Below are 17,282 nucleotides of genomic sequence, written 5' to 3' on the forward strand. Positions count from 1 at the left end.
GGGTTGGCGTGGGGGTCATCTCAGTGCTTCTTAGTCTGCGTAGTTTTGTTGTGAGGGGAAGGAGAATGAAGCCAAGAAAGTATTAGGATAAGAAAAAGTTGATAACAATAGGATGAAAATATCCTAGCATGCAATACCTTTAGAAGAGGGGAAGAAGAAAATAATGCTTATTAAATACCAGTTCTCTTCAAAACATAGGCTTTGATCTAAGTTATTTCTTTAACATATCTCATCTGGTGGCAAAGGATTTCCAAAAGTCTGTTCTTCTTTTGCTGGGTTTATAATCTGTTCTTTCATTTGAGTGACTTTCTTATGTTACCCATCATGGTGCCTGTTTCCTTAGAAACCCATGGGGCCGGATGAGGCTATAGACTCCTTGTCATCTGACTTCACCTGTAGTTCTCCTGCTGCAGATGGAAAGAAAACTGAAAAAGAGGTATTGTTTTAGTATTATTAAGGAGAACTTGTTAGGAACTATTTTGAACTTTCAAAGAATAACAATACAATGTTTTGGTTCTGGTTATTACAGTTAAATTTTCCCCATCTGTAAATCTAATCTTTTGTATTTTATTTTTCAGAAATCTACAGGAGAGGTTTTAAAAGCTCAGTCAGCAGAGACAGTCAGAAGTGCTGTTCCACCCCAGGAGAAGAAAAGAAAGGTGGAGGAGGTACAAATCATTACTTCTTTGAAAAGAACCACGGACTACCCCACAGCTGTTACTTTCCTGAGCCTAATCCAGCTCATTCAGGATAATCCCAATAGTGCATTCCCCATGAAAAGCCATGATCTTTTTTCCTTTGTGGCTATGTGGAATAGTGAAGACAATGAGGGTTATATTGACACATCTCCTTCTATAAATGCTTATGAATGATTTTTAGCACAGTCTTCTTGGTCATGATCCAAAACCATCTCACCATTATGATACACAGAAGGGCAGAAACCAGAGACATTGTATTCTTGGAATATAAAATCTTCCAGTTTGATTTCCTAAAAGAGTTTGATCCCTGTGAGTCACTAAAGGGATGCCATCGCAGCTCCTTCTGTCACCTCTCTTAACCACAATCGACTGTGGCTTGGTTCTCACAAATCCTGAAAAGGCGGTCCTGCGTGTGGGCTGGTTGGGAAAACATGTCTCATCTGCAGTCAAGATAGTGCTAAGGGGCAGTTTCTATCAGAGTTGCTTCTGCTACTCTCCTCCTGGGGCGGATCGGTTACTTTTATCTGGCTGGCTGGGGGAACAGTGGGGAGCGCCACACCCCGAAAGTGGGAGTTCCTACAACGATCAGCCATTGTGCCTTCACAGAAGGCGGCAGCCGGACCACTTCACGCTTCCCTGCTTCCTGCGTAGCTGTGTTGCTAGAAGATTGGTTGTCAGAAGCCATTTTTAAAGATGAATGTTTAGAAAAAGAAAAACAGGGTAGTCAGAGTCTACTACTTGCAGTTTTTATTTTGCTAAGAATATTTTATAATAATATTATTATAGTTTTATTTCTGGCTTGCCAAATAAGGGGTGAAGTGTGCCCCAGAGAACACTGTTACTATACAAACGTGTCGTAGCCCCAGCTTTCATTCATTGGTAAGTTCTTTTTCCTTTCTCTTCTTTTGCTATATCTCAAGTGAAATTGCCTTCCTTCCTAAAGTACTTTCCCAATCTACAATTTATCTTATATATTTAAAATATATATTTCACAAAGAAGTAAATGGATTATTCAGCCTCCAGAGATGTTCTCTCTATTCATGCACAGAATTTTTCCTTTTTAACAGGATACAATGAGTGATCAAGCGCTTGAGGCTCTGTCAGCTTCACTGGGCACCCGGAAACCAGAACCCGAGCTCGACCTCAGCTCTCTTAAGGAAGTCGATGAGGTACTGACCTTGGAGTTGATATACAAAGCCTGTTAGTCTGCAGGCTGCAAAACTGAATGCATTTTGCATGTTAAGAATTGTTGTACAACTTTTCTCTTATTGGAGATTGAAAATGAACTACTCTTCATTCTGCCTTACTTTCAGAGTCTGGTTCATTTAGATATTTATTGCTTCACGAAGAGAAACAGTTGAGTGTTTGTCTTATGAACACTCATCTCCTTTGCCAAAGCTTAAATGGCACCTGACTGAGCAAGATAACAAAGAGACTGTGGCCTGGTGAGAAATAGTGAGATTTGTCTGCTCTCACGGAAATTGGAAATTTGTATTTTTAGAAGAGTTTGGGGTGTTTCTCTTTAAAAGGAGAGTAGGAGATGGCCATACAAGGGATGGGAAGATCCTTTTTTTTTTTTTTTTTAACTATGGGGAAAGATGTCCAAAGTGTTTCGTCAAATTAGAATAAAGTCAAGCAACAATAACTCTGTAACTGGAGCTCCTGCCCATTTAGAGCATGATGATGGTGTTTATCCCACCACACTCCAAGATCTTAAGAAGCCTTCTGAGCCAAAGCAAGGATGTAGCTGGTGTAGGAGAGCTTTCACGTTAAATTGTTATTTTTGTAGAACCTTTCAACTTGGTCCTCTGGGGGAAGCAAGAAAGGAAAGGGGAGAGTTGCCTGTTACTGACGAGGCAGTGTCGTGGGGAGATGGAAAGGCAGCCTGGGATTCCCAGGACCCCTCCCCCACATCAGCTCAGGGGAGGGGAGCTGGCAGGTGTCACTGTCACAATGCCCCTTTCTATGCTGTCACTTCCTGTTCCAAGTCATCAGGGGAGGGGAATGTCCCTGACTCCCAGCAACTCCCCTGGAGTCTGGGACTGACCTGGTCCAAGATGGGCCAATTTCTGTCTTCAACTTACTTGGAGGGCTCACCGGCCACAGTGTGGCCCGAGAAGCCTGGTGACGGTGATCTCGGGGGAGCAGGAGAAACAGTCCCTGTCCTCCAGGGCCAAGTAATGTATTGGGAAGAAAGGAAACTTTCTTTACAGCACCGTGTGAGGTGTACATTACTTGGAGTGGCCCCATAGAAGTAATGTCACCTTGAGGAAAGGGTGGTCTTGGCAAAACCTGGGGGGAAGTTGGGAAGCCCAGTTGAGTTGTAGTTCTACCACCCGAGGGCTATATGGCCACAAGTAAATTGTACTTTTGCCCCAGGCTTTTTATAGATAATTATGGTGATTTAATAGGACAATAAATGTGGGGAGGGAAGGTATAAACAAGTTATAAAATCCCAGGAACAAATGAGTCTTAGAGTGACTAAAATCAGATAAGTAGATGTAAAAAAGTGACATAAAAATAGCTTAGTAAGCAGGTGGGTAACTAGTTTGGGGATGTGTATGAATGTATTAAATTTCTTCTAGAAAACCTCAGAGCAACAGTAAACTAAAATTCCAGCAAAAAAAAAAAAAAAAAATCTTCTTTTCCACTCTTATGACTTACTGGTTTTCCTTTTTAATCATGAACAGAATATAAATATTGCCTAAGGTCTTTCAAACCTCTAGAGTCTTAAGCTGAATTCTTAGTACCCGATGGTGAGTTCTTTCCATCCCAGATAGTCTGATGTGTTGATAAGGCTCAGGAAAGTTGCTGTCATCCTGTAGGGGTGTCCACTGCCACTGCGGCACAGCCCCCAATACAGACATCTCTGTGCAAAACCACGTGATACTTCAGGGAAGAGGCCCATGCCTCCTTGGTATTATAATCTATCATAACATAAAAGTTTTTTATTCTACAATTATACCTCATTATATATCTCCCCATTTTTAGGTGTGGTTACCTAGTCCAGTGCTATTTCAATTCAGTAGACTTTTTTTTTTTAATGCCTACTGTATACAAACCACAGTGCAGCCATTTTAAGAATATAAAGATCAAAGAGGGAAAGAAAGGCTCTAGCTATGTGTGTCACTCTTGCTGTCCGCAAGCCTGCATGTAGTGGGGAGGACAGTTTTAATACAGGCGACCTATGATGACCACATTGTAGCCGGAGACCTCACAAATCCCTGAATTGGGGCATGCTGCTATGTAGTAAGACTTCTTCCATATACTGCAGGAGAATATAACTAGAAATGTTTTTTTTAAAAAAAACATGATTTCACGCCTTAATGAGGATTATTCTATAAAAAATAAAACTAATTCCAAAGCCTAGAGTTCCTGGCTCGTTAAAAATGTTCAATAAATATGTTTTAAATTAATTCATCCACCAATCAATCAATGGAGAACTATAGTCTTAGGCTGAGGGGCAGATGGGAGCAGTGTGGGTTGAGTTAGGATTTGCTAAGTGACCCCCCCCCCATTTGTAAATTAAATCCACACCTTGATATAGGTACAAATTATTTCACATTATGGAACTTTCCCCTACTCACCAGTAGTTTAAATTGTAAATCCTAGAAGTCAGCAATCTGCTACAGAACTAGTTTTATTTGTAACGCAGTTGGTTATCCATGGTTCAGTAAGCCAGTGCAGTTCTGGTTTATTGAAGGGAGCCCTTTTAAAAGAGGTCAAACCAATTATCTGTGGATCAGCCAAGATGTGTGATGGGATACCTCTCCCATTTCTGAACTGGGTTTCACGTGAGAACTGGTTGTGTTCCCTCTCCCTTCCTTAGAGGGCTAGCTCATTGAGTCAGACAGATGAAGGCTGTTAACGTAATTGCATCTAATGCCGCACTGTGTGGACTGTCTTCAAAGGATCTTTAAATTTCTCTGGTGATCCTCACAAGGCAGTGAGCCAGATGAGGATTATTAGTAGCTACATTTTACAGCTGAAGAAACTGGACCAAAGAAAGGTTGAGTGGCTTCCCAAGGTCACAGCACCTGGGGGCAGAGCAGGACAGCTCCCTGGGATCCCTGGCCGGGCTGTTTTCCAGTTACCCCGTGATGCCTTTTCCATAGATGCCCACCATGGTCTTGTCGTTTGTGGTTTACAAAGCTCTTCTAGACACTTGTACCGGGTCTGGCCTTGTCTACCACACTCGGGAAGTATACAGACGAAGTGGTATCATTTCATTTTACATGCATTATCCAACTGCTTTTTTTTTTTTTTTCCAACTTCCATCAGGCAAAAGCTAATGAAGAAAAACTAGAGAAGTGTGGTGAGGATGATGAGACAGTCCCACCGGAGTACAGATTAAAACCAGCCACGGTAAATTTTTAGCCACCATGAACAACCACAGCATCTTGCCTTCACGTTGTGTTTTGTTTCCATACCTTTGACACTAAGGACATGTCTGTCCCAGTTCAGATATTAACTCTGAAAACCCTGAACCCTTTCTTCTCTGCTCTCTGCAGTTGGACCCCTTGAGAGATGGTTTATATCTGCCTGGCTTCCTCAGTAGTGCCCAGGTGGCCATTAAAATTCCCCAAAATTCAAGTGTTTCAACTATTAACAATGCTTCATATAGATCCTTAAACTTAAAGCAGAAGAAACAGTTTGGGAATATTTACTTTTCTATCTGTTATATGGATAAAAGCACCATAGATCTTCTCAGTGGTAGATATAAATGTCCAACAGTTTACCAGTATCCTCAGTTAGGGTGGTTTTTTTATTGGTTTTGATTTGTGATTAGGATGGCGGACTAACTCTTGTTGTTACATTTACAATTTATTTTTGAAATCATACATATAGGCACATGAAGGGAAATAGTTGTAATTCTTATATGTGCTTATATATGAAAAGTTTCTCATTTTTGGAAATATTCAAAATTGTGAAACCTTATGTCCGAAAAACCAAACAGTGTTATAAAAATGATAATTACCTCTTCACCCTGGGTTGAAGAATTGAAACTTTTTAAAAATCTTTCATTTACATAGCTGTACCTTTCTTGCCAAAGAAATTCTTTTTTCCTATTGCCCTATGCAATGGATGGAAAATTTTTTTTTCAGTAACTTTTAAAGAAAAGTAAATGTGCATCATATTTGGTAACACCTTGATTTTTACAGCTCAACTCCTTATTCTTATGCTTTATAAAAAGTAAATCTGAAACAAATTCACTCAAATATAAGAAAAAATAAGCTGATCTCTCCTATCCTAGAATTCCAAAAAACAAACTTGAAACATGAAAGCAAAACTTTCTATTTCATTTCCAGTGAATTTTCAATTTCGTTTACAGGATAAAGATGGCAAACCACTGTTGCCAGAGCCTGAGGAAAAATCCAAGGTAGGAAAATAGGTTTTCTTCTGGTAGTTAAGGAATGATAGAAATGTAGAGTATAAATTGAGGTAATTTTGACAAACCAGATTTCACTGTGCAGACTCACATGCCAACCTAGTATTGAGGACAGGGGAACTTCTGATGGTAACACTTGGCTGATACCTATGAATCCTTTTCAGATACTATAGTGACTATTTTCCTCATGAATTATTATACTGTGAGTTTCTAGGTAACATTCATTGAACTCTAGAATCTGATGTTAAGGGGGTCCTTAAATTTAATTAAGCTAGCACTTAGAGTTTGATCCTGATGAAATACTCTAATTAAATATATTGTCTTTACTTAAGTTGGTGCAGCCACGAGTTACCTGTCATATTACTAATCAGCAACATTTATTAGTCACTTACTATGGGTCTGACACTGCACCAAATGCTTTTTGAATGTTATCTTTTTGAGTCCTCCCTGAGTGAAGGCACTGTTAGTGTTCCCATTTTATCATGAGGAAACTGAGGCACAGAGGGCTTATGTAAATAGGCCAATGTCACACGGCTAGAAAGAGCCAGGCCAGGACTTAGAACTCAGGCTGTCTAGTGCTGGGGCCTGGCTTCTGAATTGCATGCCTGTCTAGCACAGGTTACTGTATGAGTCAAAATTTCCACATGCCCCAAACGATAATACCACCTACCCTGAAAGAACTAGGGACAGCAGAATGTTCCTGCCACAAACCCAGGTAGTCATAAGAAAGGAGTATGTGATCTATGTTTGCTCAGACTTACTCAGAAGGGAAGTTATTGGGAAATAGGAAAACAATAATCCCATTGAAAAATGATACAGATCTTCATTGGAGAGAACAGGCAATTTTATTGGGACAAAATTCTTCTGAAATTGAAGTATCAGGAAAACTTTTGACTAAACAATTAACGCTTTTGTGGTACTGAGCTGTTTAGAATTCCTTATTTGTTGCATGACATTTTTATCTTATGTTGATAGATGAAAATTGTGTCTATAAATTAGCTTCTGGTTTTAGATTCTAACGCATGGCCTCGTGTTAATCAGAAAAAATATTTGCCCTATGAAAACTTTTTTTACAGAGTGAAAATAGTCACTTCATAATATACAGTGTTTCTTATATTACAGCTCCTGAGTGAATCTGAACTCATTGATGAACTTTCAGAAGGTTTTGACCAGTCTAAATGTAAAGAGAAACAATCTAAGCCAACTGAAAAAACAAAAGTATGTTTCTAACAAATAAAACTCTAGTTTTGAGGAATGTTTTTATGTTTCGTGTAATCTTAAAAAATGTGACACCAGAATTATTTTAGCATGTTGCAGTTGATTTTTAAAAAGCCCAATATGCCATATTTTTTTTACATGCAGTTTTTGTCTTGCCTTTTTGGATGTGCTTTCTTTCCCTAAGCTAACCCTGGTATTCTTGCAAAATTGTGGTCCTGTAATTATTTCTTCAGGAAAGGCCTCGAACCCATGCTTTCCTTTCCATCCCTGCTTCTGTTAAAGCGTTTGTTACAAACAAGTTTTTAGGTGTATTGATCTTTCTTCAACTCTAACATTTATACTTAGGTTTTAATAGATAGTAAGTTCCCTGATAGAAGAGATCAGACCCTATTAATGATCATTTGCTTAAGCACCTCGCATATTAGGATAGGCTTCCAAAAATGTCTGGATTTAAAATAATTTGTTGGAAATTTTACTCTTGTGATAAGGTAGTATAGCGGTTCTCAAACTTTAGCATGTACCAGAATCACCTGGAGGCTTTGTTAAAACACAGATTGTTAGACTCCACCCCCAGAATTTCTGTTTAGTACATTGGGCTGGGAGACCAAGAATATGCATTTCTATGGTGGTGCTGAGGCTGTCAGTCCAGGGACCACACTTTTAGAACCCTGGTATAGTATTACTACCTTGCATTTAAACAGAGATATTTATAATTTGTAATGTGATCTTACATTTCATATCATTTTATATGATACTATGTTGTATTATATAATAGGTATATTTTGTTGTTATATATGATGACAAATATATATATAAATATTAGCAGTGATTGCTCAAATGTATTGACCTTAGTGTGTCCCCAGGTACTACGCATGGCCCTTTCTACGCATTATCTCATTTAAGCCCCATATCAACCCTCGAGATGTAGGTACTATCATTGTTCTCATTTTCCAGATAAGCAAACTGAGTCTCAGACAGCTTAAGTAACCTACCTAAGGTGAGAGAGAAAACCAAATTGAAATAATGGTAGCCGAAGAGTTTTAATATGCCTTGACTTATTTACTGCTCAGCAGTCCTTTCGCATTCTAGGAAATCATGTGCATAGCGTATAATATAGCAGTGTCTTGTTGGTCCATCATTGTTCAGTCTTATTAAACATACATTTCTAAAGTTATTCAAAGTACTTGCTTCTTTCCTCAGACATCTAAGGCGGCTGCCCCGGCTGCTGTGGCAGAGGCCGTGCCTCGGACCTCCATGTGCAGTATACAGTCAGCACCACCCAAGCCAGCTGCTCCCCCGGTGAGTGGTTCTCAGGCATTAAACAGTGTCTTGAGAAAGTTCTGTTCTTCTCATCACATTCTGCTATATTTTGCCATCTTTTTTTTATTCTTACAAAATAAAAATAAATGTGATATAGCTATAGTATCTATTGTTGTTTGGGCCTCAGGGGTGTGCTAGAAATTCACACTAAATTAAAATTTTTAATTAAATTGCAGCAAGCTATGTTTTTCTTTCATCTTCTGAAATTCCTTCTAGTTCCTCAGCTATTATGGAGAATCCTGCTTTTTCACTTTCCTGCATCTTTTAAGCCTGTTTGGAGATCCACAGGCTGCCCAAGGTTACTTTTTACTGACTTCCCTGGTGGAATAATTTGCATCAAAATCATGATTCCTCCCTACTCTCCCAACTAAAATAAGAGGGATCAACTCAATTCCTTTCCCTTGCCTTCTTCATTTCTTGCCTCCCTCTCACTTTCTTTGTATGAGATATGATATTTAACTAGTTCAATCTTTGTTTTCTTTTGATTTCAGTGGGTTTTATTTCCATTAGCTAATGATAGACTCTGACTCAGAGAATAACATCTGATAGAAATATATTTCATTACTACAGATGCAGTAAATCTACACTCTGAATAGCTAACTTTCAGCATCTGCTATGCAGTTGTTCTAGATGCTTTGCAATATCTTCTCATTAAATTTTCACAAGGACACTATGAAGTCTGTTCTGATCATCTTCCTATTGTAGATGAGGAAATGAGGCTTTGAGTTGACCTTGAACAACCCACTTAACATTTCAGAGCCTCGTCTGAGATGAAAGATATGACCCCTGCTCTCAGCTACCTTCAAGCCTAGCGTGGATGTGGGCCAGATCTCAAGCTCACAAATACAATTTGATCATTCCCATGTGGAAAAATGGCACAGGGAATGTGGGCGATGGAGCCCCTCTCCAGGGGAAATTACAAAGGGATTGCAGGTGGAAGGCAGGATCACACTGAGAAGTAGAAATTGCATCATTTTTCCAGGAAGACCAGTGAGCCAAGGACAGACCAACACAGGAATGCAAAGCTCTCTGTGAATTTGGGGTATGCATTCAGTTGTTTGAGAAGAGGTCGCCTTTGAGAAGGCACAGCGCAAGTGCCCTGTGGGCCGTGAAATGGCTGCCTCCTGCCAGGAAAGCCCTTGGTGCCAACTGCAAATCCCCTGAGTCCAGGGTCTCCCTCCGGCCTTAGACAGAACTTGAGGACAACCCCCCACCCCCTGCCACCTTTTCATGAGGCTTGAGGACACTCTCTAGAAACTTTTATTTTGTGAGTGCCGAGTCACAGTAAAGAACAGAGGAGGGAAGGGTCCAGTGAAGAACACAGGAACAGAGACAGTGATTGGAATCAAAAATGCAATAGCTCATATTTCAGAATAGAACTCTTGTGGCTAAAACCTGTGCCTTGTACCTCATCTGCCAAGTGTGACAGCCACGCCTTCAAGGGCTCAGTCAGTTCCTTTCCAGCTTTATCCTGACTATAGAGAATTGAGCATTGGATTTTTAGTGGACGCCCCCCCCCCAACAAAACGCTCTTGTTTTCCCCTTCCCTGACCACCTGTCCTGGGCGTCTACACCACCAACTCTGGCCAGTTGCCAAGGTTACGATCACTGAGGCAGCTGGGATTTCTGGGATGGTGACATCCTTAGGAGCCAGAAAGAATAGCTGTGGAATGTGATAAAGGTCAGAAGACTCAAGAAAGGCATGAAGATTAGTGAGTAAAGGAAAACAGACTAGAAGGAGGAAATGCATGTGCACTCTGGGTGGTTCTTGTGTGTATAAAAAGAAAGTTTATTGAGGAAACCCAGAGACCTGAGTTCTGGTTCTGCATTTGACAACATGAAATACTACAAAAATAGAAGTTTTAGTCCTTAGTCTTGTTTGCACATTTCTTAGTTCTTAAAACTGCTTCTTCTCCTAGCTTTTCTTTAACTCTTTTTCATTAATTTCTTAAACCAGAGATTTGCAAAGAACATGGGATTGGGAAGCAGTAGGTTTCCAAAAACAGCAGAGTATGGGAAAACAGAATTAAAGTGTGAACAGGAGTCTCAAATCAGGTAGCAACTCATATTGCCTGGGTAAGCCTTGGGGACCAGTGTAACTCTTGATAGGAATATTACAACTCTTAATACTTAGTTTAGGTATAATCCCCAACAGGTTAGATACCTCAGGCATTTTTTTGTTGCTCCTGGGAATAAAATCCATGCAGTGTCCAGCCACTAGGTGGCAGTAAATCACTTTCCACTTAGGCTCTCTCTCATTGGAGATCTTTCCTTTTGCAGTGCAGCTTAGCAGAAAAACAGTTTTTCTTACTTGGAATGAGGGCTCAGATCTATAAAACAGAAATACACTTTTACTCTAAAATTCCAATAGATACTGAATATGATGTCAGAGATTTTTATAATAAGATTAAACTCTGAGACTGTTTAATCCAAGGGCTTTCACATTTTTGTTTGACCAAGCAAGACCAACAGTTGGAAATTCATCAGTACTGCAACCCGGTACACATACGGTGGAAACAACAGTTTGAAGAATGATACTTATATCCGTTATATATGATCCATTCCATTTTCTATTCTTTTCATTTAAAAAAAAAAGTCCTGGCCACGAACCATTACAGTTAAATTTATTTTTAGAAGCCACTAAAGTACAGATCATGTCCTGTAGTTTGGAAAAGCCAGATCTAGTCGTTTTAGCCCAAACATGATTTCTCCTTCATTTTCCCTTTGCACCATCGATGCTGTGTGTTCATCCGGTTTCATTTTACGCACCAGCATGGCCAGAGCTCAGTACATCGCGAGGGAGCATGTTTCGTTTTGAACAACTGGATCACAGGTGCCAGTTCTCATTGTGCCACTCAGGTTGGTCAGTCCCAGGCAGAGTTACCTGAAGCAGCCTCAAATCCACTTTGACCAGTAGAAGCCCCATGGAGCAAACACGCTTCTGTGCCTCAATAGAGGCTCTACCCGAGCCGCTGCCTTTGAGACAGGCCAGGCTACCTCTCAGATAATGGGGAAGAATGTCTCGTGGGCCCTCTGAAAATCTTTCCTGTGCCGCCTATAGAGTGATCTCCATAAATATCATGTCTGTCTTCTTTCCTGGCTTGCCAGCATCTCTGTGTTTCTCATTCTATTGCCTTCTTTATTTCTAGCCCAAAACTCCGGGTTAGATCTTGTAAGTTTCTCGTTGTCAACAGATAAGTGGCACATACTTAATGTTTAATATGGGAAACTTGCTCTAATTTTTAACATTTTAAGTTTTTTAAACATAGATTCTAATTCAATTGATAACTCAGATTATTATTAATAAAAGATGACATGTGCTTCTTATTTGAAATGAGGATATGCCTTTGTGAATTGTTTGATAGAGTCTGTTTTAGGAATGATTAACCACCTACTTAGTATATGCACTCGTGTACTTTCAGAAGGGCACAGTGCCAGATGATGCTGTAGAAGCCTTGGCTGGTAGCCTGGGAGAAAGGGAAGCAGATCCAGAAGATGGAAAACCTGTGATAGACAAAGTCAAGGTAATGACAACTCACGCACTTCTAGAAAATAGCTGTCATTGATCATCCTCTTCCCCCCCACAAATAAGTTAGTCGTTTGGGTTTTTTAAATATTTCCCACAAAACATGACCAGCAGGCTTTCTCAGTTATTGTGCATATCCTTTAATAAGCTAAACCTGAGTAAGCACCAGCGTTTAACTGCCACAGTGGATGGATAGCATGCGCATGTCAGAAGTCTCTGAGTCTCACCTTTGCCTGCCTGCGTCATGGCCATTGCCGGGGACTCAGGAGACAAGTGGCAGCTGCCTGCTGCTCCTTACAGCTGCCTTTCAGCCCAGCAGGCTTATCGTGGTGTCTGAGCCTGCCAAACTAGGATACAGTCGCTGTAGGAACTGTAAACATATGGCCATACATACGTCCTAACCTAATGATAGATTTGTTTACCTCAAATTTAGTCACTCAGGCATCCATTTGATGGGAAAACAGATATATGATTAATGCAAATGATAAAATTTTTATGCAGGATAAAGCCAAAGAAGAAGACCGTGAAAAACTTGGTGAAAAAGAAGAAACAATTCCTCCTGATTATAGATTAGAAGAAGTCAAGGTAAACAGGCCAGAGTATTTTTCTATTTGATTTTAATTCATTCTGAATTTCATATACATAAAGAAGGGGCATGGGAATAGACCTGGAGTATAAAGATCTTTCTTAATATTTCAAACACCAAATAGTATTAGTCCACTAATAATCATGTTAGAACACCAGATATGGAACTAAAATATTCCTAAGTGGCCTTTCAATCCTCCCTTTAGTGAAAGAAATCGAATATCTAAGCTACCTAATGTTTTCCCTTCTAACTAGCAGTTAACAATACCAGAAATATAAAAAATCTTGGATAGACAGGAAAACCAAAATGAGAAACAATTATTTACTTGTTTCTTTAATTTAATTTGACAATTGTGTGCGTTCATGGAGTACATGATGTTTTGATACATATAATGTATAGTGATCAGATCAGGGTAATTAGCATATCCATCATCTGAAACATTTATCATTTCTTCGTGTTGGGAACATTCAATGTCTTCGTTCTAGCTATTTGAAATTCTGTATTATTAGCTATAGTGATCCTGCAGTGGTATAGAATTTTATTCCTCCTATCTAGCTGTAATTTTGTATCCTTTAACAAATCTCTCCCTATCCCTCCCTTCTCCCAACCCTTCCCAGCCTCTGAATCCTCTGTTCTACTTTTTACTTCTATGAGATTGGCTTTTTTTTTTTTTTAGCTTCCACATATGAGTCAGAATATGCAGTGTTTATGTTCTTGGCTTATTTCACTTAACATAATATCCTCCAATTCCATCCATCTTGCTGCAAATGGCAGGATTTCATTCTTTTTTATGGCTGAATAATATTTTTTAATCCATTCATCTGTTGAACACCTTGGTTGATTCCACATCTTGGCTATTGTGAATAGTGCTACAGTAAACATGAGGGTGCAAATGTCTCTCTGATATACTGATGTCCTTTCTTTTGGACAAATACCCAGTAGTGGGATTCCTGGATCATATGGCAGTTCTATTTTTAGTTTTTTGAGGGATCTGCATACTGTTCTCCATAGTGGCTGTACAAATTTACATCCCCACTAATAGTGTATAAGAGCTCCCTTTTCTCTGCATCCTTGCCAACATTTTTTATTTTTTGTCTTTTTTAGAATAGCCATCCTAAATAAGGTGAGATGATACCTCACTGTGGCTTCGATTTGCATTTCCCTGATGATTGATGATGAGCATTTTTTCATATATTTGTTGGCCATTTGTATATCTTCTTTTGAGAAATGTCTGTTCAGATCAGTTGCCTTTTTTTTAATACAATTGTGGTTTTTTTTTTTTTCTGTTGAGATGTTTGAGTTTCTTGTATATTCTAGATATTAATCCCCTGGCAGATGAGTACTTTGAAAATGTTTTCTTCCATTCTGTAGGTTTCTTTTCACTCTGTTGATTGTTTCCTTTGCTGTGCAGAAGCTTTTTAGTTTGATAGAATCCCATTTGTTTATTTTTGCTTTTGTTACCTGTGCTTTTGTGTCTTATTCATAAAATCTTTTCCTAGACCAAAATCCTGAGGCATTTCTTCTGTGTTTTTTTCCTGGTAGCTTTATAGTTTAGGGCCTTAACATTTAATTCTTCGATCCATTTTGAGTTGATTTTTGTATAGGGTGAGAGGAGGGGGTCTAGTTTCATTCTTCTATATATGGATATCCAGTTTTCCCCCACCATTTATTGAAGAGACGAGACTAGAGGAACAATTATTTTCTATGAGGAAAACTGTGCAACTCTTAGATGTAAGTTAGAAAGATAAGAGAGCTTGTTTAACATTGAGTAATGTGGCAAGTTGGCCCATTTCCTTTATTTTGAAAGTATAGGTTGTACAGGACAAGTAACAGAGGGGAAGACCCCATTACGAATCTTGTAGTTTAAATGCAGTCACTTAAATAAGGTAGATGCATGGACAGTTGAACAAATGTCAGTCATCTTCATAACATGTCACTACTTAAAAGAATATTCAACAAAATTTCATTAATAATTCCAGAAAATCAAATGCATACTCTTTACTCATCCATGTGCACTAGTCCATTTATATGGCAAACACAGGAACTATGCTGAGCTCTCCTTGATTGAAAGTGTATTATTCTGGGTATCTTTATTCTTCTTCCTTTCTGTATTTCACAACTCAGTTGAAACCATGGCACTTCTATTAATTTGGGTTTGCTCGTATGTTGCTTTTCAAAGTTGTTAGAGAGCATCTTAAGGGGCCACATGCTCTGCCTGCACGGACTACCCCTCCAGTACAGACTGGTCAAGCGCAGAGGACTCTGTCCATAGGAATGATTGGGTGGTTGCTTCCTCTCTCTCCCTTTGCTGAATTTTAGTCGTAGTGTTTAAGAAAGCAGGTAATCAGTTTTCCCCAACCATTTCATTCTGTGGTAGTCTCATCCTCCTCTGAACTTGTTTATCTCACACATTGTTAGTTAACTACTGCTACAGAACATTTTCAGGTGCTGGCTTCATCTATTATTTAAACCCTATGTTGTTATTTGTCAACTACGCTCTCATCGGGTCTCTTCAGGGAGATTCAGCTACCTGAGGGGAGGCCACAAGCTTCCCCTTCCAGACATGTGATGATGCAGTGATAGAAAATTGACTTCCTTTGAGTGTGGAGCAGAAGTGTCCCCAGGGTCCCATACATCACTGGGGAAATTTGCTGCCTTTGCCCCTAATGGGTGGTGGAGAACAAGCCCAGGTTCTGCTTTCCCTCCTCCCTGAAGAAAGGTGAGAATGTGCGGGTGGACTACAGAGGAGATGGAAAGTAGGTAAAGGGGTTTATGTCACTCACAAGGGAAGCAGATGATACAGGTTGAGTATCTCTCATCTGAAATGCTTGGGACCAGAAGCATTTCAGATTTCAGATTATTTTTGGATTTTTGGAATATTTGAATTATACTTGCTGAGCATCCCTGATCCAAAAATCCAAAATGCTCCAATGAGCGTTTCCTTTGAGTGTCACGTCAGCGCTCAAAAAGTTTCAGATTTTGGAGCATCTTGGATTTCCGGTTTTCAGATTAGCGATGTGCAACTTGTACCTCTAAACCACTGCACCTCACATTTTAAATGAAACAAATAAAAACCAACCTTAACCAGTTTCTCAGGAGAAATATTCACAAATATTAATATAGCTTTGTGCTTGCTTATTTTTGTGTATGTGTGTACATGGGATTTACCACTAACTTATATATCTTCTTTTACTAAAGAGCCCCAAATGCTGTATCAGTTTTGCCCTATTACTCAAAAGTGGCACTTAGGGCCATTTAAAGCTTGACGTATCTGAGCTGCAAGTTTCAGAGTGCCTTGCCTGCAAGGCAAACTCCCTGAAGACAGGGGCTTCATCTGTGCTATTTTCTATTGTAGTCCCGGTACTTAGGGCTTGGCACGTAATCCATGCATGTTAGTTAGATGCATGGCTTATAAAATCAACCAGTGTTTTCCAAGCAACTTCTGCAAAACTCAGCCCCAGGCAGGTGAGGAGCTCATCTCACACCATCCCACAAACCCTCATCACAGCACCACGTGCCACATGACATTGACCATTCACCCATTTTTCTCCTGTGCTAGTTGCTAGTCTCTGGGCTTCTGAGATCACAAACCATACCTAATCTGGTGTGCAGCCCTTGTGCCTTGGGAATGCCTGGTACTTATGAGCTGATTGTTTGTTGACATGAACTAATTGGAACATAGTGTCTGGTGAGAGAACCTGTGTCCTGAAATGGTAAATCTAATCTAAACCGTACAACAGCAGGTATAACCTGTAAGCCCTTTGTAATGTTTACAAGGTTTCATACTTGGGATAGAATATGAAATGATTCAGTGTTATGTTTTTCCCCCCTGGATAGGATAAAGATGGAAAACCACTGCTGCCAAAAGAGCCCAAGGAACAGCTTCCAGTAAGCAAGCCAGTTTTCTCTGAGTATATCTCCTTCCTTTTGGCCCTGGTTGTTAATTCAGGAAGGACATAGCCTTCCTCTTAGTGAGTTGATCAGCATGTAAATAGTGACATCATTTTGAAGAGGAGACAGATGACAATGATGTTGTTGATACATTTCCTGGTTCTTACAGCCCATGAGTGACGACTTCCTTCTTGATGCTCTGTCTGAGGACTTCTCCGGTCCCCCAAACACTTCATCTCTTGTAAGTCTGGAATTCTTGGTTTTCTTTCTTTACTTTTAGGGTAAATTAATTCCAAAAATAAATGGCAACTTGTGACTTAGAATCTGAGTTGGGACCTGAGGAAACTCACAAAATTAATGGCCCTTGATCCACTGTAGCCATTAAAAATGTGTCGCCCCATGAAATAAAGTCTCAACACAGTGGATGTTTTCAGCAGTCTAACTAATTGGACCAATGAGCATGTACTATATCAAGTACCCCTATGAAAATAAAATTTAAATTTGGGTTTATCCAAAATTACTTCTCAGGCTACTTTGCTTGTTATTTCTACAATTTATCATTTCCCAAATTGCCTCCTAAGAAAACTTAGCTCTATGTGTAATAGTCCCTCAAAGGGAATTCTGTTACTACAAAGTTTGAACAATGTTGGGTAA

General features: G+C 39.6%; 1 protein-coding gene across 9 annotated transcripts in view; it reads left to right on the forward strand.

Annotated features, from left to right (window-relative positions):
* The window catches only part of CAST (calpastatin), a 102,347-nt gene that overhangs the window by 70,923 nt on the left and 14,142 nt on the right, over positions 1 to 17,282 (forward strand). For all 9 annotated transcript variants that reach the window (XM_045566191.1, XM_045566190.1, XM_045566195.1 and 6 more), the window contains 11 exons: positions 344 to 436; positions 579 to 668; positions 1,766 to 1,867; positions 4,980 to 5,063; positions 6,031 to 6,078; positions 7,210 to 7,305; positions 8,506 to 8,604; positions 12,048 to 12,149; positions 12,653 to 12,736; positions 16,575 to 16,625; positions 16,798 to 16,869. In XM_045566191.1, the coding sequence (XP_045422147.1) occupies positions 344 to 436; positions 579 to 668; positions 1,766 to 1,867; positions 4,980 to 5,063; positions 6,031 to 6,078; positions 7,210 to 7,305; positions 8,506 to 8,604; positions 12,048 to 12,149; positions 12,653 to 12,736; positions 16,575 to 16,625; positions 16,798 to 16,869 (921 nt within the window). The remainder of the gene's footprint in view (positions 1 to 343; positions 437 to 578; positions 669 to 1,765; positions 1,868 to 4,979; positions 5,064 to 6,030; positions 6,079 to 7,209; positions 7,306 to 8,505; positions 8,605 to 12,047; positions 12,150 to 12,652; positions 12,737 to 16,574; positions 16,626 to 16,797; positions 16,870 to 17,282) is intronic.

This window comes from Lemur catta, chromosome 12, assembly GCF_020740605.2.
Source record: "Lemur catta isolate mLemCat1 chromosome 12, mLemCat1.pri, whole genome shotgun sequence".
NCBI lineage: Eukaryota > Metazoa > Chordata > Mammalia > Primates > Lemuridae > Lemur > Lemur catta.